This window comes from Pongo abelii, chromosome 9 (assembly GCF_028885655.2).
Source record: "Pongo abelii isolate AG06213 chromosome 9, NHGRI_mPonAbe1-v2.0_pri, whole genome shotgun sequence".
Lineage (NCBI taxonomy): Eukaryota > Metazoa > Chordata > Mammalia > Primates > Hominidae > Pongo > Pongo abelii.
In genome coordinates, this window is record NC_071994.2 from 86,194,396 (window position 1) to 86,219,729 (window position 25,334).

Genomic DNA, 25,334 nt, shown 5'->3' on the forward strand with positions numbered 1-25,334 from the left:
AACTTTTGGTATCTTCATCATAAAATATTTCCTCATGCCTATGTCTTGAATGGTATTGCCTAGGTTGTCTTCGACGGCTTTTATAATTTTGGGTTTTACATTTAAGTCCTTAATCCATCTTGAGTTGATTTTTGTATATGGTATAAGGAAGGGGTCCAGTTTCAATTTTCTGCCTGTGGCTAGCCAGTTCTCCCAGCATCATTTATTAAATAAAAAATCATTTCCCCATTGCTTGTTTTTGTCAGGTTTGTTGATGATCAGATGGTTGTAGGTGCATGGTCTTATTTCTGGGTTCTCTATTTTGTTCCATTGTTAACCTTTTTTAGATTGCCACATCACCTTATAAGGTAGGTACAATTATTATTCTTATTTTGTTGAAGAGGAAACAAAGGATAAGAGATCAAGTAAAACATTCCCAAGGTCATACAGCAAGAATCTTGTAGAACCAAGATTTACATAGAATCTGAGTCAAGGTTGCACTATTAATTATTATACTATGTTGCCTAAATAAATAGAGTGATGAGAATAAATACACCATACTTTGAGAACATAGAGGAGAGTATTCCCCAATGGAAGTTAACTTTTTGTGTTGAATTCTGAAGGAAGATTAGGAGCCAACCCAGTGTGGTATTGAGGAGAGTACTACACAGAGAACATACCATACGCAAAGACTTCAATGAAAAAAAAAAGGAGAGAGAAAGCATGGCAGTTTGAGGAAACAAGTATGTCAGGTCAGCATTGTAGAGAATTATTATTTCAGACCAGGAAGAGCAAAGAGAACAACTAGCCAATGAATTTTTAAAAAGGGCATTTTTAAAACTGTGTAAATAAGCATAGCCTTTTCAAATATTATTCTATTTGAATAATGCATTATGTAATAAAGTATAGTCTTCTGCCTACAAATTCACAGATGATTATAAACAAATAAAGAGAAGAAAGAACAAAAACATACTCATAGAGGATTTTGAAACCAATGTTATATGTAAATTAAATCAGTCACAATTGGAAAGAAATTCTTTATTAAGCTTTTAAATGAAAATGCATTTATTTTTCCATTTTTAAATTGTTATTCTGAGATCAAATATTTGAAAAATATCTCATAAATTATGTATCTAATCAAAGTGAAGTTTCCATATGTGTGCTTGAATAAAGAGAGCTACAAATTTCATGCAGATATTTTAATTTCATGTATTTAGCTGGCTCTTTTGGAATAATATCAATGAAATAGCTACCATGACACCTGGGGGCCTGGTGTTTCACACAAAAATTACATTTTCTTTTAGAAAGCAGCTCATTAAATTGTCCTGTTAAGTACTAAGAAAAGGATGCCATATTCACTCAGTGGTCTCTATCACCTTGAAGAAGAACATTGAAAATAAAGCTCATAACAATAATTACAACACTTAAAAAGTATTTGGTATCTACTATGTGCCAGGCACTGTTCTAAGCACTTTAACATTCCATATTATCTTTCAGCCCTTTAAAAATGTCATTCAATTGGCTTATAGCCTATGTTGTTTCTGATGAGAAGTCAGGAATAATTCTTATCTGGTTCTCCATTTTATAATGTACTTGTTTTCTCTTACTGCTTTTATTTTATCATTGGTTTTCTGCAGTGTCTCTATATCCATTGTGGTAGTAGTTTGCTTTATTTGTTTGTATTTATCCTGTTTGAAACTTCTTGGATCTGTATGTTAATGTTTTTGATTAAATTTGAGAAAATTTTAGCTAATTTTTTTCTTTTCTTTTTTTCTGATCATTATCTCTTTCCTCTCCTAGTGAGGATCCAGTTACAGATATACTAAACTGCTAGGTATTATTGTACAGGTCACTGAGGCTCTGTTCACTTTTCCTTAATCCATTTTTTTGTTCATTTCAGTTATGTTTAAATTCATTAGTTCAAAATAATACTTTTAATAATAGTCATAATAATACAACTAATTGTACCTTTCAGGATGACAAGGAAACAACTCATTATCTTGAGAACTGGCTAAGTAGTAAAAAAGAATCAATCACTTACAATGCCTTTCTTATATAAGCTCTACAACTATAATAAATGAGGATAAATGGCTCTTTGCAAAATTATTCCAGATAATAAATAGAAACAAAATTGATAGAAATATTATCACATTAAGAATTGAACATTAATGGCTGCTAATGTAAAAAAGAGTGAAAATAATATTACTTGCTTTATTATAAAAGGGCGTGCCATCACCTATAGTCTAGCAAAGGGATCACACATGAGTCTGATTATACCTCTGGATCCAGCTGCCATTTTTTTTTTCTTTTTTGAAAGAGCAGAGAGAGACATATTGAACTATATTATGGGCATACATTAGAGATGAGTAGACTTGGCAAACTATATAGGTCTAATGGCCTGAGTTCTTCAGCAGATAAACTATAAGGTAAATAAAATATAGAGTGGAATTAAAGAAAACTGAAAAGACAAATTAAGCTAAAAAAATGGGCAAGACTAAAATGGAGTATCCAGGAAAACATATAGGAATAGAGCATCCAGCATAAAACATACAGGAATAGATGAAAAAAACATAAAGGACTACTTTTAAAGTCAGATTAGTGGTTACTTTCAGAAGGAGAGAAAGAACTGTGATTACAATAGGCATGTAGAAGTGTTCTGGTAGCTGGCAAAGTTCTTTGTTCTAGGTGGTGGTTACAGGATTTTTGTCTCATAATAATTATATAAAATAATACATTAAACAATATGTATTTTGTATGCTTTTTTGTAGCTGTGTTTTATTGTATAACAAAATGGTAAAAAAAATGCATACACAATATGCCGTTCAGTATTCTCTATGTGTGCATGTATTTGTGTTTTTTAGTAAAGAAAATTCTATGTATTTCCAGGAGCTTGAGCTCTTAACTAGGATATTAAAGGAAAGGGTGATTCTAGAAGGCAGAGTTTTGTGACCTCAAGGTTATAAGTCCAAGTTTATATTGAAAATTTTAATTCTGTCAAAATAGGCCCCAAGAATGAACTAGAAGGGTGAAATAAAGAAAGGTACATTTCTCTACAAAATAACAGATCATGAATTTTGAATGTTTCCCTGGTAGATACATAGGGAAAAGACGTAAGGAGGATTTTTTGAGAGAGGGAATGTTGTGGGTTTAATCTTGTTCTCCCAAAAGATGGTGAAGTTCTAATCTCCAGTATCTGTGACTTTATTTAGAAATAGGGTGTTTGAAGATGATTATATTAAGATGAAGTTATTAGAGTGGTCCCTAATCCAATGAAACTGTGTTTGTTTTAATAAATGGAAAATTTGGACACAGAAACAGACATGCATACAGGGAGAATGACACGTGAAGACCGAAGGAGAAAGAAGAGTGATTCATCCCTAAGCCACGGAATGCCAAAGATTTCCGGCAAACTACTGGAAGCTGGGAGAGAGTCATGGAACAGATTCTCTCTCACAGTCTTCAGAAGGAAACAACCTTACTAATATCTCGATCTCAGACTTCTACCCTCCAGAAGTATGAGACACAAACTTTGTTGTTTAAGCCACTTAATTTGTGGTACTTTGTTATGGCAGCTACAGCAAACTAACACAGAGAGAGGGCATGCCAGAGGAACAAGATGGCAGATTCTGGACTACGGGGAAAAGCACAGGGAGAACTTGCCTGTGGGGGATGGCTAAGGAACTTCAGGACTAGAGGTGGCCAGGAGACAATTGTGAGAAATGCTGAGGAAGGCACTGGAGTTTTCAAGCTGGGGGCTTGAACTCTAAATTGGGATATGAAAGGAAAGGGGGATTTGAGAAGGCAGAGAATTTTGTACATCAAGGTTATAAATCCAGGTATATATTGAAGTTGTTAACATTTAGGTATTCTTTATGTCTGTGAGTAAATACATGAGGAAGACTTGCATTGAAACAGAAAAGGAATATGTGTATGTTACGAAATACATATAGATATAGATGATATGTGCGTATATATATTCATATACATGCAGTATATATTCATGTTGTCACTACATACTTACATACATACATGCAAACAGGTATATAAATAAAAATGAGCCCACTGTATGTTTAATTAATATTATACACACACATATAATATTTGAATGTGAGAAAGAGAAAATGTACTCTTCATTCAGTGGCTTGTATCCTTCGTAGCTGTAAATAAAACAAGCTGAAAGGCAGCTAAAAAGATGAAATCACTGTCAAGGACAGACACACAGGAAAGCAGTTTTATTTTTAATGTTTTGAAGTCATAAGAGTTATTTCTGCAAGTGTACTGCTTGGTTATTTTTCCTTTTTTCATTTTCAGTGTTTGTCTTCCATGCCTTGTGGGCAAGGCCATTTGTATTGCTATCTGCATAGCCCCTTCACAATAATGTCTTCCATTCAGCTCTCTCAGGCAGCATATAAAGCCCATAAATTAGAACGACTGCCATTAAAAGATAGTGTGGGAAGTTCTGTTGGTTATAAAATTTTCAAAGCCTTAAAGTGCTAGAGCCAATTATAGGGCAATTAGAGGGTGACTTTTTCACTATGGATACTACTTTAAGTGCCCCTAACACTAAGAAAGCTGGGCCCACACACTTTCTTCCTAAATCAGTAGGCCTTGGGCAGATTGATGTCCTAAATCAGCAAACAATATAGAAAGGGTATAGAAAGTTACAGAAACAGAAGGAGGGACTATAGAGATGAGTATTTAACTCTAGAACACATATAATAAGAACTGCCATTTGTGGAATATCTACTGGGTGTATCTATTTTCTAGCCCCTTTATATACTATTATATTACTTAAACCAGAAAGCCACACTTTAACATTGGTATTATTGTTATTCTCATCTTACAGAAAAAGTAACTGAGACTCAGAATTTCTATGTTAATGGACATGTACAAATAAGAATCATATCCTGCAACTGAACCTAATCTGACAACCAAACCTCTACTATTTCAACTTCACCAAGCTGAAAAAGAAAAAAAAAAAAATTACAATCTGTTATAAGCCCTTTCTCCCCAAAAGTTCATGTTTCAACCTATTCTTGACAAAAGAGCTGACCCTAGTTGTGCTGCTGCAGTAGTTCTCAAGAGAAGGAGCTGACAGGTCTTAGAACTTCTTCCAGCCTGGTCCTTAAGCAGCTGCTAATAATAGGATACTCCTCTCTGATATGCTTGTCAGCAGCAACTGCTTAGGAAATATGAGTCCATGACAGTACCTGTGGTTGGAACTCCAGGTAGAGAAAGAAATCACTGCCGTCTAGATACATTGGATAGCTGATAACATCAAACTGGGGAAATAAGTTACATATTAGGGAATTTTTTAAACCTGAGTATATTATTTCACTTTTTTCTCATTGTTATTGAGAAAAACAACTACTTCTTTTTTTTTTTTTTTAATTTTTTTTTGAGACGGAGTTTCACTCTTGTTGCCCAGGCTGGAGTGCAATTGGCTCACCGCAACCTCCGCCTACCGGGTTCAAGTGATTCTCCTGCCTCAGCCTCCTGAGTAGCTGGGACTACAGGCATGTGCCACCACACCCGGCTAATTCTGTATTTTTAGTAGAGACAGGGTTTCTCCATGTTGGTCAGGCTGGTCTTGAACTCCCAACCTCAGATGATCTGCCCGCCTCGGCTTCCCAAAGTGCTGAGATTATAGGTGTGAGTCACCCCACCTGGCCAAAATAACCACTTCTTACTGAACACATCAGGAAAGAAGCAACCTTCAATGCAGGCACAATTACAGATGAAAAATACTTTCAAGTGTTACCACCATTATATCCACAGATGCCCTTCTGTCAGATTCCAGGAATTTGTCAGAAACAGCAGGACTCACAGGAAAAGCTTGTTAAAAATATTCAGGGCATCCTTTTCTCTGACCCCAAAACACCAAAATCAAACAAACAAAACCAGAATGGCCAACACATCCACTATCCAGCAACAGAATTAAGTATCTGTTCATAAAAAGATTTCTAGGGAGAACAACAACATCATAAAACACAACCAAGCTCAACAACACTTAGTCTTTTTGACATTTACTCCTGCAAAATGTGCTGGGTGAGCAGAAACACAGGAGGAAGTGTTGCACACAAAAGCTTTTGAGAAATAACAGGGCTCTCTTCTACAGAAACAAAAGCCTCACTGGGCCAGCCAAACAAAAGGACTCAGCTGCTAGCAGGAGAGGAAAAACCTCTTCTTCATTCTCTTCTCCAAAGAAAACAAAGAAATGTTAGTGAGGCAGAAATCATTTTGCATTATCTGACTTTTGAGCAAAAGCATATCTTTTAATACTGAAAGAACGGTTCTTTTTGAGATAATATTTTAGAAAATGAAAAAGTAGAAAAATGGAAGAAGAAACAACAGAAACATTTGTTCGGGGGGAGTGTGGGTGGTGGGAAGTAGACTGCAAAACATGCTTTTAAAAAATACATCTAGGGGTTAAAGTATATTAAACAAGCAGGTTTTCAAAGGTGGTAGCCAAAATGTTAATGGAATTCCTCAAGGAGCAATAAATCTCTCCTGTTAAAATCCAGGATTCAAGGAGGGGAAACAATGATGTAGTAGCAAGAGCTGTTATTTGAAAAGGCAGCTTTTTAATCTTGTGTTGTTTTGAGAATTAAAGCAGATAATAAATGTAAGCAGTAGGATGCAAAAAAATGGTGATTTTTCTTTATTTTTCTCTTTTTAAAAATACTATCAATCCAACCTGAACATATCCATGGTCTTTGGGGAGTGGGGATAAAAACTAGAAGATTCAATGAGTTACTTCACTACTAAAATTATAAATAGTCTGCCAAAAATTAAGTAAACTGTTTTGAAATAAAAGATCACCAAACAAAAAACAGTTCTTAAATGTAGTATTCAACAAGTTGATTCCTGAACATTTTCCTAAATGATACTGACTGGTAATGATTTCCTAGCTACCATAATCAAAAGTCAAAGTCATGCTATTTGGTAATAACAGCAATAAAGACAAACATTGAGCAATAACTGGGTCAATTAGTCTTCATAATAAACCTATAGATAATTTTGTTTCTATTATCTCTATTTTATAAAAGCTTCATAATATTTAAAGACATCACCTGAGTTCACTAAAGTAGCAAGTAGAAAAGCCAGGATTTGAACCTAGATTTACCTGGCTCCATAGCCAAGTAAATAGTTTTATTTCTACTTCTACTCTATATAATAGTACAGTTGGCCATTCAACAACATGGGTTCAAATTGTATTGGCCCATTTATATGCAGATGGTTTCTCAATAAATATATTGGAAAACTTTTTGGAGATTTGTGACAATTGGAAAAACCCCACAGATGAACTGCATAGCCTAGAAATATTGCAAACACTTAACATAAAGTTAGGTATGTCATAAATGCATAAAATATAGGGATATACTCTTCTATTTATCATTTACCAGAAAATACCTCAGACAGCAAGACCAAATCCTTCTCTTCATCCTTCTCCTTACCTACTCAATGTGAAGATGATTAGGATGAAGACCTTTACAATAATCTGCTTAATGAACACCAAGTACATTTTCTCCTCTTTATGATTTTCTTAATATTTTCTTTTATCTCACTTACTTCATTATAAGAATATAGTATATAATACATATAACATACAAAATATGTGTTAATTGACTATGTTACTGGCAAGGCTTCCTGTCAATGAATACCAGTAGGCTGTTCATAGTTAAGTTTTGGGGGAATCAAAAGTGATATGTGAATTTTCAATTGTGCTGGTATCTGCACCCCAACCCTACATTGTTTAAGGGTCAACAATACATGCCTTCCTGCAAAGAGAAGTCTAGGGATCTGAAGGCACGAGAAAGCACTGCATTCCTAACTTTCTCATATGGTAAAAAATGCATCAAACTCTCTGACCTATAGTTAATAATCTCAGAAACACATATCTAACTAAAGGTCCTTATCATCTTTAGTGCAGATTGAGGGCCAACAGAAGAAATACAGCCTTGCAGCCTAGCAGCATCACAGGCAAATAAATAAAACTAAAAACAGAATTACCATATGATCCAGCAGTCTCACTTCTGTTTGTTTACACAAAATATTTTGAAGTTAGTCAAAGAGATATCTGCCACCTCATGTTCACAGAAACAATGATAGCCAAGTTACAGAATCAACCTAAGTGTCCATTAAGAGATAAACTGATAAAGAAAATGTGGTTTATATAAATAATGGAATATGATTCACCCTTTAAAAAGGAGAAATTTTGTCATTCATGAGAACGTAGATGGTATTGGAGAACATTATGTTAAGCAAAATAAGTCCAGCAAAGATAAACACTCTATATTTTCATTTATATGTAGAATTGGAAACAAGTGAACTCATCAAAGCAGAGAGTAGAATGGTGGTTACAGAGGGTAGAGGTGAGGAGAATGAGGAGATGATGGTCAAACAGTACAAAATCTCAGACAGAAGGAATATACTTTTTTCTTCTTTTTTTTTGGGTTCTACTGCCAAGCCCGGTGAATATAGTTAAAAATAGACTATTGTATATTTCAAAATCTAAATTTCAAATGTTCTCACCACAAGGCATGTTAAATATTTGAGGTGATAGATATATTAACTAGCTTAATTATTCCACATTGTATTAATAAGTTATAATATCACTTTGTATGCCATAAATTTATACAATTATAAGTTGTCAGTTGACAATAAAAAATAAAGTTAAACCCAGTTCTCTGTTGAAAAAAAAAAAGACTATTCAGTATATGTGTTTGTCATTCACATGACCTTTTAGTTGTAGGTTGGTTGGTGGGTCAGTTGGTGGTTGCAATTTTTTTTTAATTTATTCAGGAAAATGGTTTAATGGACTCAGTTCTACATGGCTGGGGAGGCCTCACAATCATGGTGGAAGGCAAGGAGGAGCAAGTCACATCTTACATGGATGGCAGCAGTCAAAGAGAGAGCTTGTTCAGGGAAACTCCCCCTTGTAAAACTACTAGATCTCTTGAGATTTATTCACTATCACAACAACAGCACAGGAAAGACCTGCCCCCATGTTTCAATTACCTCCCACTGGGTCCCTCCCCCAACACTTGGGAATTCAAGATGAGATCTGGATGGGGACACAGCCAAATCATATCAGCTCCTCATAATACAATGGGAAATTAAGAATACTTGAATATGGTTCTTTGAATATATAGAAATACTCACTAATAAATGTTTTATTATGGTATCATGATTTATTTGAATTGAAAACTTTTAAAATCTCATTTTGAATATTTTTCTAGAAATATGAATGGAAACCTTCTTCTCCAGTCACACACCAGTTTACAACTCTGCTGGCTTGAAACCTAAAAATAACAAATACCATATTTTATTAAAGTATTTATAACTGACTTTTCTGTTCAAGGCACTACAAAGCAGTTGATTTTTTACCATATACCATAATGTGGAACAGATATTTTGTCTTCTGTCTCCTGCTTTTGCCAGCATTTATGAGTCAAACAGCATCCAGACAAAGAAAGAAAGGACCAAAGCCAAATTGTGTAAGCATTCTTACATTGACAACATGTTTCAAAGACAAAAGAGAAGACGAGAGGGTTGGATTAGATAGGAAAGAAAACAAAATAAAACAAAATAGTTAAAATTAGTTTATTTTTCTACTTCTGAAACTTAAAAAAAAATATTTCCAGAAGAAATTGAAATGAGAAGGCTGATTTGAGGGATGAGCTGCATAGATGTATGATGGTATGCTGACATGAAGAGTCCTAGCAAGAGAAGTTATAGGATGGAGGGAGGAAAATAGTAGAGGCACCAAGGCAGAGTTCTAAGACATAAGGAATGAACTCTACTGAGGTTGACCTTGCAGCTTATAATATAGCACACAAAGCTAAGGGGGAGTAAAGGCTTTTACCTCCCACTGAAGTGATACAAATATTGTGCTTTTAAAGGAGTAGTGCCTGGTTTGGAAAAGACCTGTGTGTTTAGCAGAAACCACCCTAGTCATGGAATTAGGACCACACCAGACTCCTTTAGGGGAAAGGTAGTTAGCATAATACAATACTGTGGCTTTATAATGATTAGACTTGTAAAATCATAGAGCTGAAAGACTTCAGGACTTGCATAGTTTATTATCCAACCTTTACAGAGAATGGAGGATCAGAGAAATAAGCAAAATATTTAAGTCCATAATTTATTGGTAAAGAAGATAGAATTATAAATAAGTAGTGTAAAGACACATAACGTTCTGTCTAATCACCTTTATAGTTCCACACTTATAGTTATATACCTATAGATATAGTGCCTAACTAAATTAATGTTTGTTTATTGACTCGATGAACAAATGAACACACTTAACCCCCCCCACTCCATATTCCCAGTGGGCTAATGTGGAAGAAATTTAACCAAAAATAATCCATCTAATGGAACATAGGCTTTGGATTCTAACAGGCTTAAGTTCAAATCCCAAAATTCACAATTTTTTAAATTTGTGAACTTGGGAAAATTGTTAAATCTTTTAATTTTTGCATCTGTAAATTGGGCATGAAAGAGTTGTGTACAACTTTGGCATTAAGAAAAAGCTCAAAAAGCGTTTTATATTTATATCTGTAGAATTATCATTTCTGTTAGATTCCTTATTATTATATTTTTTAGGCCCTTGGTCTTCTTTTAAATCACTCTTCAAATCAAGTGTCAATGGGTTTTAGGGTGGGTCTAAAATAAATTGGGGTGCTAGGAGGTTCCCCGGCTACAGGGATGGCCACTATGGGTAACAAAGGTATTGGAGATGGTGGGATAGAATTACTACTCAAAATTAACTATTGACACCAAGGGCACAGGGTTGTAGCTAAGTAGGGCTTCAGGTCTCTCACTTCTGCTTTAATTAAAGTAACTTTGCTTTAAACGGACATATGATTTGGTTAAGATTTTATTAGAAAAATAAAAGCAGAGTTTCCACTCCTACAGTAAAGTTTTGGCAACTACTAACTCATGTTTGATTTGTGCATATATGCTGCTTACTTAGGACATGTATCATACTTGTGCTCATCATTCTTTTCTTAATTGATAGTGAAGACAAAGGTAAGAGCAAACATATTTTTTCATAGTGAATACACAATGATCAAAACATGAAGCCTCTTGAAGAAAATTTGAGACAAATTTAAAAAAAATTCTTTATAGCTCTTCTTGCAAAATAGCTGCCATATAATAAGCTCTAGACAATTAAATGAATAATGAATAAGTCAACTTTAAACATGAAAGTGTTATAAACATATTACTTAAAAAAAGTAAGTAATGAACATACCTGGGGAGAAACACCTTTTGGGATAAATGATTGATATTACCATTCCCTTATTAACTCTCACCCTCATCTTTATCAGTTGGCCAATATTTAACTTTGTATATTAATTCAGCAAAAGTTGGAGATCACTGAGTAGACTCAAGAAGGATGTTTAAAATTTTACTCCTTCACGGCAGTTCAGAGTGATATTCCTTCCATAACACAATGATTTGTAAAATAATGTAGGTCTATGTAAAATTCCAGAGCATTTTTCAATAAAATGTTTGTATATTTGATTTTGTTTCTAAAAATAGAAATAAGAATGTACAGAAGGACAATTGACTGCCAATAACCTACCAGTGACAACATTCTGATTTTGTAATTCATTCCCAAGTGGAAAAGTATAACCAATGTATTTTCTTATTAGTTCTGTCTACTTGTCCAGATTAAAAACAAAAAAAAAACAAAAAAAAACCACTTATCACTGTATTCTAGAGAGAGCAAACCAAAATAGAAGACCTCATTGTAAAACTATGCTTTTACAATAACAGCAACAAAAAATCTCTCTTCATTTCAAATATTAACTATGATAATAATGTACAGAGTCAAACAAAACTCTGAACATGACATAGAGAATCGAACAGAGTCATGATTTGTGTGTATTGATAATATCTGTCCTTCATGTGATCTCATATTCATGAATTAATAATCCTCTCAAAGTGATTAGAACTAGGTTATTAATATGAACTTTGACTATTCGGCTTGCTTATGATTAATCACAGGAAAGAAAACAACAACAAAACAAAACTCAATCTGGTCTCTATCACATTCATCTCAAAGTGAAACTCTGTAATACTGATCCTTCAACCATGAAATAATTTTTTTGAACATGAGTGAGTGGTAGGCTTATTTTTTCCCAACCTTCAGAGAATCCAATAGATGCAAACACACATGATAAAAAGGTTTGCTGAGTTTTATCATTAGACCAATTACAGATGAATTCTCTCTTGAAGCCATATAATTTAAATGTGCCCATTCTGACTCCTTACCATGGCCTCCTGCCTGTTAAGGTCTTTGCTTCATGCAAATCCTCTGGCTGAAGTGCCCTTCTCCAAACTACTTCTTGTCCCTGGAAAATCTCCACCTATCTTTCAAGCCTCAGTTCAATCTTCCTTTTCTCCCAGGTAGCAATAACCTCTCCTTCTTTTATGTCTCTTCTATGACACTCTTCTTCATTAGTACTCAAAATGATCTAACTATTTACATGTCTACTTTCCCACTAGGGTGTGAGCCTCTTGAAGAAAATTTCAGAAAAATTTCTTAAAATTTTCTTTATAGCTCTATCTTCTTACAAAATATCTGTTATATAATAAGCTCTAAATGATTAAATGAATGAATGAACAAATAAATAAACTTTAAACAATTACTGTTATAAAGTAAGTAAATCTAAAAGTCAGGATATGGCAACTTTTCTAACTCTACACAGGTGTACTGCAGTATATTAGCAATTTTTACCTGTATTTCTTTTCAAATTAATATTTTATTTTCAGGATTAAAAACTAGAAGCTCAATCAGTTACTATTTTCCTATTGGAATTGTGGGGTCTGCCAGAAATAAAAGAAAATGCTTCAAAACACTGACCACCAATAAAAAAGATAGTATAATCTCTTCTTTATACTCAGATTAATACCCTACTTCTATCCAAATCTTAATGTAAATAAGATCAGTGTTCAATTACCAGTTGAAGGCTCACCATACAGAAGCAAAGGACGCATCAGCCACATTTCCTTGTCCTAATGGAATTCACACTCTTTGTAGAGATGAGAAAAAAAATCTCAAAAGTGAGTGAAAATTTAAGGTAATATGCTAAAATGGGACATGGGAAGGAAGAGAGTGCACTCCTCCTCCGAGAGAGATAAATCATAGAGTGTTAGTTGGAGTGGATGAGCTTTACAGATGAAAGGGAAACAAGTGATATGAATAATACAGTAAAAATACATATTGCATATTTGAGAAGCAATAATAATAATAAAAGTCCACACAACTCTAAGTGGCAGGTCCCAGGACTCTCGCCTGTCTTCTGGCCCACTTATCTGTCCAACTATGCCTCTTGCAACTTCTCTCACACTCGGACTAGGTTTAGGCCTGTGCTCTGATCTGACCATGCTCTTTTCTACTTTGGGGCTTTTGCACCTGTTGGTATTTCTGCATAAAGTGTTCTCTTCCTATATTTCATAAGGAAACAACATACTTAAGGAAATATTACACATAATGACTCAGTTTAATGATCACCTTCTGAAAAGGCCTTCCTTGACCTCTGTTTATTTCAGTTATCATTATACCCTGCTTTTATCCTTACAGCATTTCCTAATTTACAAGTAATATATATACACATACATACACATATATCTATATCTATATACCTGTATCTTTATCTATTTGTCTCTCTAACATGTTTGTTTCCTTACATATTAATTTACCTTCTGTCTCCCCCAAATAAATAAGTGTTTTGAGGACAGAGATGGTGTATTTTTCACTCACCAATATAAATTGTATGACCTTCTAGTAACTTAACTTTTCTGGGACTAATTTTTCTCAATTATCAAATAAAATCATAATAATACTACAGGTAGACACTATTATTACATTATTGACAATTGAGGAAAATCCTCAATCCACATAGAATTGTTTGAAAGAACAAATTAACATAAAATGGCATCTTAAATATAAGGCTTCCTATTGGTTAGAGTTTTCGAATAACTCCCCCAATTTTCCCATATTCAAAAGCATAGAGCTATAAATAGCTATGATATACGAGTTGAAAAGAAGATCTCAAACTTGTTTTGTCAGTCTTAGTTGATCAATGCCCTTCCTTGGCCTCCAACACATGCCTTTATGGAAGGTGAAGTTGAAGAAACTAAAAAAGAAAATTCCTTTGGAAAACATTGAATTAACAATATTTTTGTCTTTACTCTCTTAAAGGGGAAGAAAGAGGGATGCATTCTCCTCAACCCAAGTTTAGAGAAATGGGTTCAATGGGTTGACTCAGAATTCATGATCTGTTTCCCAGATTGCGAGGGTCATAAATCCAGATAGTTGCCTCCTCCTGAAAAAATATGTGATAGACTATGGCTAGAGTTCTTCCACCTGAAAACAGAAGGAAGATTGGGAGCTGCATTGGGGAGGAGCTGAAATTCTTCTAACAACAGGGAAAATGTATGTTTCCCATGAATTAGATATGAGTTGAGAGGAGGGAAACTGACAAGGGGTGCTCATTAAAGAGACTCTATTCAAGATGACTGCCTGAATCTCAATAGAGGGGTGGACCAGTGGAAGCTCAGGGACAAGAGATAGTTAAATGTGGTCATCCAAAGGAAGCCTTGCTTCCATCTAGAAAACCATAGTTTTGTCAGCAGGAGAAGAGCTCAGTTCTATCCAGAAAACCATAGTCTTGAGTTTGCCAGCAGGAGGAACTCAGATGAACCCAGAAAAGCCCCAGAAAGGATAAAGACCTGCAGATTATACATCTATCACCAGAAGGATATTGAAACTAAATTACAATTATACCACCCATAAAACTAAGTACTTTTCCCATGATTGCTCTCTCATCTCTCCTCTATTCCAGAAAGGTAAAAAAAAAAATGAATATAGGAAGCAAATAGGTTGAAAAAAGAATTAAATCTTATTCTCTTCTCTGTTGTAGATTTTTTGGCCTGAAGCAGGATAGGGTTGGGGAAGAGGATATATTTTAAGTCATCAACATTAAAGCCATCAACATTAAGGCAAGATCTTCTGCCAGAAAAAGATGATTGACTCAATGAAGGTTCTGATGATCATTAACATTTTTTAGTTTTTAAGTATTTTTTAATTAAGGTTTTTAATTAAGGTTTTTTTGGATGCAATACTGTTGCATACTTAATAGACTACAGTATAGTGTAAACATAACTGTTACAGGTACTGGGAAAAAAATAAATTATGTGACTTGCTTTATTATGATATTCACTTTATTGCAGTGGTCTAGAATGAGCCTGTAATATCTCTGAGGTAGGCATATATAAATTTTTTCAAAAATTTTGAAGCTCTTCCTTGAATATCCCACATAATATTTCACACTATAATAACCTTTCACTGAATCCTTTACAGATTAAAAACCTAGGCAGAGGTCAGTCTTGCCTCAATATGATTTAGGATGGATGAGCAATGTGGTTCTGGGAAGCTCTTTCATCTAAAGGCTGAAATGCAGGAACAGAGTAAATTTGCATCCAGTGGACTATATCCATCATCTGATAGGAGACAGCAAGTAGCCAGAGTGCAGCAAGAGAATCAGGGGACTGCTGCCCTCTGTAAATCGGAAAGGCTCCTTATAGATACAATAACCAGCCTGTCTGGTATCCTGGAATTGAGTGCGGATGAAGTGAGAAGCCACCTGGTATCTTTTTCTGGGGAATTTTTTGCAGATTGACCTTAAATGATTGTATCTGTGAATAAATTACCTCATGCCTCTATTATCCAATCAATCAATGCAAGCTTTTCTTTCTCTGCCTTTTCTTCCCCAACATAGGTGAACATGGCTTAAGAGATGACCCAATTGGAGCTTCCCTGTAGAACAAGACCTTTCCAGCCTCTGCTTGAACCCTTCTGGTAACAGAGAACTTACTACATTACAAAGCCCCATCCTCTAGAATCAGGTAGTGTTCATTTTTCTCAAGCTTTTCTGTCCCCTAAGCCAAGATCTGCTGCCCAGTAACACCTACTCTCCCTACCTCTGCCTTCTGGAATGACAGAATTCTCTCCTATTACAACTCTATTTTTCTCGTGTAACCAACACTTATTGAGTACTTACTCTGTGTGAGAGCTGCTTTGATTAAGTTGTAGGTGCTTGGGGGCATAGCAGTGAGCAAAACAAAGTTTTCTACCCTCCTGGAGCTTATATTCTAGTGTACACAAATACATATATTTATAATAAAATGTTTGGTTGTGATACATACTATGAGGAAAAATAAAGCCCTTAATAAGGTGAGAAAAAAAGCCACATGAAAAGTGTGTTACAGGCACAAAGAACAGCCAACTACAAAAGCTGTAGACGGGAACATACTTAGAACTTTGGAACAGTTGTAAGAAAGTTAGTGTTATTGAAGATGCATGGGCAAGGGGAAATTGATGGAAAATGAAGCCAAAGAGGTAGCCAGGCGCTGGCAAACTATGGTAAGGCTGTGGAGTTTGATTAAGTGGGAAGGGAAGCTAGTAGATAGTTTGCAGCTGGGGTTGATATACCCTAATTTATGTCTTTAAAATATTACACAAGCTGTTGTGTGAATAGACTGTAGAGGGTGCAAAGTGGGAACCAGTTTGAATACTACTGCAGTAGTCTGAGCAAGAAACGATATGGTTTAGGTTACAGTAGCAAGAGCAGAGTTGGTGAGGATAGACTAACAGGATTTGCAAATGAACTGGATGTGAGTGTGAGTCAGAAAGAGAAATCGGAAATGATTCCTTTGTTTTTGGCCTAAGCAACTGGATATCATTTGATGAGCCAAAACCAGAAAAAGCTGGTTTTGGAAAATAAAATTAAGAGTTATGTTTTGTATATGTTAATCTTAAAATGTCTATTAGATATTTATCACATCAAAGATGATATTAAATATAAGTATAAAGATAAAAAATAAGCATAGGGATGGAACTTATGAAGCCTGAAGCATAGGTCCTGATGAGACTACCTAGGAGAAGAGGTTGATAGAGAAATAAGGAGGTATCAACACCGAATCTTTGGGAACTCTAGGCTTTAGCGGTTAAAGAAAAAAAAAGTTTGAGAACCTCTGTAATTTCCTTATCTAAACTTATCTACTTGTATATCATCACAGATAAATCTTGGAAGCACATTATTGGAAAACCAAACTAGCTTCTTCCCAGAATAGCTGATATCCTTCATGAAAATGAAAGGTTGTTGCTAGGACTTGAGAAACAAGGAAAAACAAGTAAGCCAGAAGCTCCAAAATGTTTTTTTTTAATTTTCAATTGATTAATGACTGAAATGTTTCACTCTAACAGATGTCCCATCTCAATTCCATTACTAACATTTTTAACTCAAAGGCATTATGAATACAAATGGCAGCAAAACTGAAGCTTTCACAATCAACTATTACATTTTCCATGATACCATTTCTCACAATTATGTTTTCTTACTGAGGAGTTGCACTGAGGAAAGTCCAGATAATTTTTATTTTTAAGATTACTTAAATTGCAAGAGTTTTCTTAGGAAAAATTGTAAGAAAAAGTTCGAGCTAAAACTTTTAAAACTTGTGAATTACAATAACGAGGAATTGTACCAACTAAGCTAACAGGAGAAGTAACTAGGCATGATTCCTCACTGGGTGGGTCACAGCGCCTTCTGTGAATGAATACAGACTAATTTCAAAGTGCTGAAGTAAATATTTAGAAGGGAGCAATCCAATTTCATCAGCTAGGTTGGTGTGTTGCCAAACATTCAACTTTCATATTTAGCTTCCAAGGACTCATGCAAAGTACAATGCTTCTGAAGTCTGATCTAATGGAGCCATCAGGAAAAAGATCATTATCAATCTTGCTGGGGCCATCTGAAATGCTTATTGCCAGTAACAATTTAGGGTAGAAATATGTATGACAGGCAAGCAAGTGAATACACTGCTTTGCTATTTGGAGCAGTGAGGAAATCCATGTAATAGGTAATATACCTAAAAGATTATCTTTTATTAGTGAATGCAAATGTGGAGTCTGAAATGGTTAGCTTCCTACTAAACAAATGAAAATATCAATTCTAGTCTGAATTCAAGCATGGAGAAAGATACTTCTGAAAATTATGCACCTTTTGTTCTAATGTCTCTCTTTTTAAAAAATTTTCTCCACACACGGCTTCAATTCATCAGAAAATCAAAGCATGAACACCTGGGAAAGAATAGCGTATCAAAGAAGAAAGCCAGTTGAAATTTCTAAAGACAAGATTCATAAAATAAAGTCAGTTTCTTTTAGTTAGAGAATAGGTTTGATATACAGGAAAAACAATAGTTTTGATACACTTTGGTTAATGTGAATCTGTTCAGACTGTTTAACATATTGACTTAAATGTAAAAAACTATATTTCAAGACAGTTCTGATTAAAGGATATTCTTTAAAGGCTCTAATAATATATCATGGACACTGAAGGAGACAGCAAAATTTATGTATTCCCTGCCTTTAGCACATTTCCTGGCCTATGGTGGTAGATACTAAATTATATGTTTGTTGAATTATTTGAAATGAATCCACTTATTCTTTCTCTTCCAAGCCAAACGTCTTTCAAAATGTATATTAAGTGGTAGTTTTTCCCATTTCTCCATGCATTTTTAACATTTTTTGTTTCATACCTGTTGATATTAATATTTCTATTAACTGGTTATAATTTCGTGGTACATAGTATTTTTATTTGTATGGGCAAAAAGTAATCACTTTTTCTTGCTGAGACTACTTCTCTTTGCGTATCTTTGCTCACCTTTCCATTTTTAAACTTTGTGTTTTCTTTTTTTCTTTTTAACTTTTATTTTAAGTTCAGGAGTACAAGGGCAGGTTTGTTATCTGTGTAAATTTGTGTCATGGGGGTTTTCGGTACAGATTATTTCATCACCCAGGTATTAAGCACAGTGCCCCTTAGTTATTTTTCCTGGTCCTCTCCTTCCTTCCCGGCTCCACCTTCCACTAGGCCCCAATGTGGTTGTTCCCCTCTATGGCTTCTCCACAACAAAATAAACTATCAACAGAATAAACAGACAATCTACAGAATGAGAGAAAATTCTTGCAAAATATGCATCTAACAAAGGTCTAATATCCAACATTTATAAGGAAGTTAAACAAATTTACAAGAAAAAAAAACCCCATAAAAAAGTGGGCAAAGGACATGAACAGACACTTCTCAAAATTAGACATACATGCAGCCAACAATCACATGAAAAAAAGCTCAACATCACTGATCATTAGAGAAATGCAAATCAAAACCACAATTAGATACCATCTAACACCAGTCAGAATGGCTATTATGAAAACTTTGTTTTTTTAAAAAAGTATTTGCTTATGAAAAATAATGTAATATATGTACATGGTAGAAAAATCCGAAAGGTATAAAGAATCAACAGAAACACTAAATTTTCTTCCCACATAGTTTCCCTCTCTGGGGCAACTACTGTCGTCAGTTACTTTTCAAGATATTCCAGATATTATCCATATTTTGTGTATATATAAGTGTATTAGTCTGTTCTCACACTACCAATAAAGACATACCCAAGACTTGGCAATTTATAAAGGAGAAAAGTTTAATTGACTCTCAGTTCAGCATGGCTTGGAAGGCCTCAGGAAACTTACAATCATGGCAGAGGAAGAAGCAAACACATCCTTCTTCACATGATGTTAGGAATGAGAAGTGATGAGCCAAAGGGGAAAAGCCCCTTATAAAACCATTAGCTCTTGTAAGAACTCACTCAATATCACTAGAACAGCACGGAGGTAACTTCCCCCATGATTCAATTACCTCCCACCAGGCCCCTCCCATGACACGTGGGCATTATGGGAACTACAAGATGAGACATGTTTTAAAGTTTTATTTGTTTTTTAAGACAAATGATATAACATTATGCATACTGCCCACAATGTTTAGGTAATTTAACAATATACACGGGATTTTGTTCCATTTCAGTACGTTCATTTTATTCATTCAGTACTTTAAGTGCATTCATTCATTTAATATATTCATTTCAGCTCCTCATTTTTAAAAACCTGAATGGCATTATAGTATACTATATGGATGCAATAAAATTATTGTAGCTATTCTTCTTTTGTCATTTAGATTTTTTTGGTTCGATTTTTGCCACTGGAAACACTGTTGCAATTAACATTGCCATTTCACTCATAGGCAGGTACATGTATAGGATAAATTCCTAGAAGTAGAATCACTATGCCAAAGGGTTTAAGCAGTTATAAAGTTAAAGATATTTTGGTATTGCTTTCCAAGAATATGGAACAATTTATACTCCACCAGCCTCTTTCAGCTCTCAGAAAGAGCCTCTTTTACCACACCTCCTAACACAGTGCATTGTCACAATTTTTGAATGTGGGCAATTTGATAGTTAAAAAATGGTATCTTGTACTTTTAACTTGCAATTATTTTATTATGAATAAGGCTGAACATTATAGAAATGTATGATAGATTTACTGGGAATATTTTCTCCACTCTATGTCTTCCTGTTTTACTCTGTTAATGACATCATTTAATGAATAGAAGTTCCTAATTTTAATATAGGTCAATATACCCAATTTCCTTTATAGTTGTATGCTTTCATTTTTTAAATAAACATTTATATTTAAATATAGAAATGTTTTTTGGATGTTGATATGGTTTGGCTCTGTCCCCACCCAAATTCCATCTTGAAATGTAATTCCCACAATTCCCATGTGTTATGGGAGGAAACTGGTGGGCAGTGATTGAATTATGGGGATGGGTCGTTCCTGTGCTGTTCTTGTGATAGTGAATGAGTCTCATGAGATCTGATGGTTTTAAAACTGGAAGTCTCCCTGTACAAGCTCTCTTCTCTTGTGTGCCACCATGTGAGATGTGCCTTTCACCTTCCATCATGATTGTGAGGCCCCCTCAGCCACGTGAAACTGTAAGTCCAATAAACAATTTCTTTTGTAAAATGCCCAGTCTCAGGTATCTCTTTATCAGCAGCATGAAAACAGACTAGTACAGATGTAGGTTGTGAAAAAGGGACACAACTGTTTTTTAAAGATAGATGTCCAGTTTTCCCAATATAACTTATTGAACAATCAATTTTTTCCCACTTATTCAAATTGCCAACTTCATTATAAACTAAATTCCTTTATGTGTCTTGTCTATTTTCAGAATCTATAGTCTTTAACTTTGATATATCTTAATTTTTATTTTAGTTATTATAACTTTGTATGATGTCTTAATAAATGGTAAGCCTGGATCTCTCTCATTATTGTTCTTTTTATAAATTTTCCTTGCTATTATTGCTCATTAATTTTTCATATAAATTTAAAAATCAGATTTTCTTGCATAATATTTTGTTATTTTTATTTAAAATTTTTAGTATAAAAGTAAAAAGTGAAATTTTTTGATGTTGCATCTTCTTTTCCAATGGCACATTATGGTATTCCTTTATTATATGTCTCTTGGCAGCATTTGAAAGTTACCTTTATATAGATCTTAAATGTTTATCAAGAAGTTTATTCTCTTCTTTTTAATTTTAAGTTCCAGGGTACATGTGCAGGGTGTGCAGGTTTGTTACATAGGTAAACATGTGCCATGGAATACTATGCAACCATAAAAAGGAATGAGATCATGTCCTTTAGAGGGGCATGGATGGAATTGGAAGCCATTATCCTCAGCAAACTAAAGCAGGATCAGAAAATCAAACACCACATGTTCTCACTTATAACTGGGAGCTGAACAATGAGAACACATGGACACATGGGGAAAAACAACACACACTGGGGCCTGTAGGGGGTGAGGTGCAGGGAGGCAGAGCATCAGGAAAAGCAGCTAACGCATTCTGGGCTTTTAAAAGTGTATTCTTAAGATATTTTTGGCTATTGTAAATGATATATTTTCTGTCATTATATTTTTTAGTTGGTTACTGCTTACATATGGACATATATTTATATGCTATTGATTTCTATATTCTGATTTTAAACTTGGTCATCTTATTTATTGTTTAAAATAATTTTTAAATTATTTCCTTTGGTTTATCATCATAAATATATTTTTTCTTCTTTTCAATTCATAATCAGATTTACATCTAAAATGATATAAATAACAGTTTTGATGAAGGGTATATTTTAGGAAAGAGTGATATGTTTTTTGGATTTTTAATTTTTTATTTTAGGTTCTGAGGTATATGTGCAGGTTTGTTATATACATAAACTCGGGTCACAAGGGTTTGTTGCACAGATTATTTCTTCACCCAGGTGCTCAGCCTGGTAGTCAATAGTTATCTTTTCTCACTCTCTCCCTCCCCAAACCCTCCACCCTCAAGCAGGCCCCAGTGTATGTTGTTTCTCTGAAAGAGTGCTATATTTTTTGAATGCTTGACTAAATCAATACTCTTTGGACCACTAGCTCATTTTCTCAAAGCTCTGTAGCTCCTGTTTGGTATAGCTTTAAAGTTTTTCTCTCTTCTTTTTTTAATTTTTGTGAAGTCTGTGCTCATCATAATTATCTCAAGCTTTGCTCTTTGTCGCTATTTTCAGTGACATCTATTTTTTCTTCCTATTTGTAACATGTTCATAAGTTCTGTAATGGTATTATTTAGGCCCTTTATTGGGTTCCCTGGGCTTCAATCTTTCTTTTCACCCCATTTTCTACCTTTATCATTTTTGTATTTCAGCACTCTTTAATTGAATTTATTTTAAGTTTTCCTACAGCATAAATCATGAGCAATTCCCTTCTGCCCCTTGAATTATAGGTTAAACTCTTTGTCTCCTTCCTTCGCTCCCTACCTCTCTTCCTTATTTTCTTCTTCTTTTTTTTTAGAGGTTATGAGGACCAAGATCATACAGGGTTAACAGCATGAGCTCTGGAGCCAGACACCAGTGATTTGTGTCCTGGCTCTGTCATTATTTGTATGATTTTAGGCAAGTTATTAAACCTCCAAACTGTACATAAAATAACAATACCCATAGGGTTTCTTAAAAGGACTAAAATATGTATGCATAAAACATTAGAACACTGCCTAATACATACCAGGTGCTTAATAGATTAGATTACAATAATACGCTTCTTTCTGGTTTTGATTGCGGTATTCTTACAGAATTACTAAATGTTTTCATCCTGCTCATGACTGCGCAGCTCAATTGGACATTCTGTTTGCTCTGATATAACGCATGTGACTGGTTTACCTTTGTCCTTTGTGCCTAGAATTATTTTGTTTTCCCACCCAAGTTACAGTGGGAGTGGAGGTCTGGCTATTTTGTGTTCTGATCACATTTTGTGCCTGAGCAATAGCTGGCAAGGGAGTTGGAAGAGATCTCAGTAGAGGCTACAGGCAAGTGTGTCATTTTTCTTGTAAGACCCTAATTCTGTTAGCTTTTGAGATTTTGTTAAATGTCTTACACCAAGTTGCATCTAATTGGAGAAATTTCTCTAATTTGGGGTGTGACTAGAGAACCTTTATTTCCACCAGAGAATATCAGCATAGCTACTCACTTTACCCACTTCAGACTCTCTGAATCACAAGTTTCAACTACTCTTTGAAAAAGATAAGCCTACTAGCTCAGTATGCTCTTCTCTGGATTTAATGGTATCAGTGAGAAGTCTTAGGATTTTGTCAATCACCAGTACAATTTCAGGAGGGAAATGGGAGTGAGGTAGCATCTGAGCCTCTGTAAGCCTTTCTGCTAAAATTTCCTTCTTTTAGTCACAGGTTTTTAAGTGTATTGCATTAAGTTGTGCTTCACTGCTTCTTTTATCACTGCAGGCAAAATTTTCTAATTGTTTTGGTTGCTAATTGTCCCTAAGTTTTACTCATTTTGTGAGTTACTGAAGGAGAAAATAACCTGTTCTCATAAACTGGAAAACAGTTCTTTAGTAGTATGCACACTGTGTTGCATAAAAAACTTTCTCTAAAGACATTATTTTTATGTTTATCTTTCCATTATTTTTATAACCAGCCCTTCCTTATACCTGTGGTATTCACTTTTATATCTATATGTGCTGGGTAACATATGCACTTGCCAAATTTCATCTCACTTCTGATAATCCAATTTGTTCACCTTCAGGTTACCTATAATTGATAGATGAGGAAAGGGTGGCGAATATAAGGAATTGCTGAGTGACTCCCGAGATTGATATCAATAGGTCCAGATGCTAGGTGCAGTCCAACAATATTATATTCAATAGAGATAAAACAAGTGTATAAGTCTACAAATAAAAAATTATTCTAAAATAAAGTGTAATAGATCTGATAGCCAAAAGTTTGTATGAAATAATATTCAATTGTCTTTAATCTTGACATGAGCCAACAAAAAGACTCTTAAAGATTCTTAAAAACAAAGCTAACACAATTTTATACTACATTAACAGAAGTAGAGTATGGAGCTCACGTGCACAAAATTCACTCACTACGGTCTGTGCTTACAAGCACACAAAGGGATCTGAATATCCAGTTCTGTGTATTGTTGCTTAGGTGGGATACTGCCAAAATTTATAGAAATTTGTAGAGAAAATTTCTCTACAGCAAAATAAAGGGATTAAAAATGATGATGAATCAAGAATGGTTAATGAACTCGGGGTCTTAATCTAAAGGAAAGAGTCCTGAAAGGAGACTTGACAGTGGCCTACAAATGTCTGAAGGGCTCTCTTGTGAAGAGTTGTCCACTGTAGCCGTAGAAAGCAAAAACAAGATTAATGGACAATTTTAGAGAAATTCTACTTTCAGCTCAATTATATAAACAAAAAATCCAGTGATTGGAGCAGTCTCCCAAGTGAACAGCTACCATTAGTATGGGAAAACTTTCTCTCCAGAGTATTAAAGCAGAAATTGAAGCCTTGGTCAACGTTTCCTAGAAAAAGCCTGGGCATATATTAATAGTATTGTCACATTTTACACACTATACTGTGACCACTATTTCCTTTGAGAGCACACCATGTTTCTATACCCAATTTTTAGTCTTGTCTTCAGAGCATGTTCAATTAATGCTTTGTTAAATATTAGTTTGGTGCAAAAGTAATTGTATGCTTTTTGCTATTGAGAGAATCTGTGTATTGAGAGAGATCAGAATATTTGACATCTTAGAATTCTTGCACATCAAAATTATTTCAATTAAAAAAACTGCTACCAAATTCAGTTGATTCAAATAAATGGAACTATGAAGAATAAAATTTTCATTTTGACTCTACTACTACTAAAAACTCAATGACTATTTTTAGGTCCCTGGGAAGTAACTATTGAACTGTTGTTTCATGTGATTAATGGCTTATACTGAAAAAATCATGTGTATATACCTTCATTCACCAAGATAAGGCACTGACTCTTCCAGAAATGCACCTAGTTTGTTTCCTGTGTCATTTTTACTCTTCTTTTTTCTTAACTACTCTTTTTTC

At 34.5% G+C, this 25,334-nt stretch overlaps 1 protein-coding gene across 22 annotated transcripts in view; it reads right to left on the minus strand.

The window, feature by feature from the left end:
* DLG2 (discs large MAGUK scaffold protein 2) overlaps positions 1–25,334 on the minus strand; it is a 2,173,778-nt gene that overhangs the window by 560,151 nt on the left and 1,588,293 nt on the right. Inside the window, exon 6 of one of the 22 annotated variants that reach the window (XM_054526122.2) lies at positions 1,003–5,189. The exons of the other annotated variants lie outside the window; for them this stretch is intronic. Within the exon in view, the coding sequence (XP_054382097.1) occupies positions 5,149–5,189 (41 nt within the window). The 3' untranslated portion in view covers positions 1,003–5,148. Of the gene's footprint in view, positions 1–1,002; positions 5,190–25,334 lie in introns of those variants that run through there. 22 annotated transcript variants of the gene reach the window in all.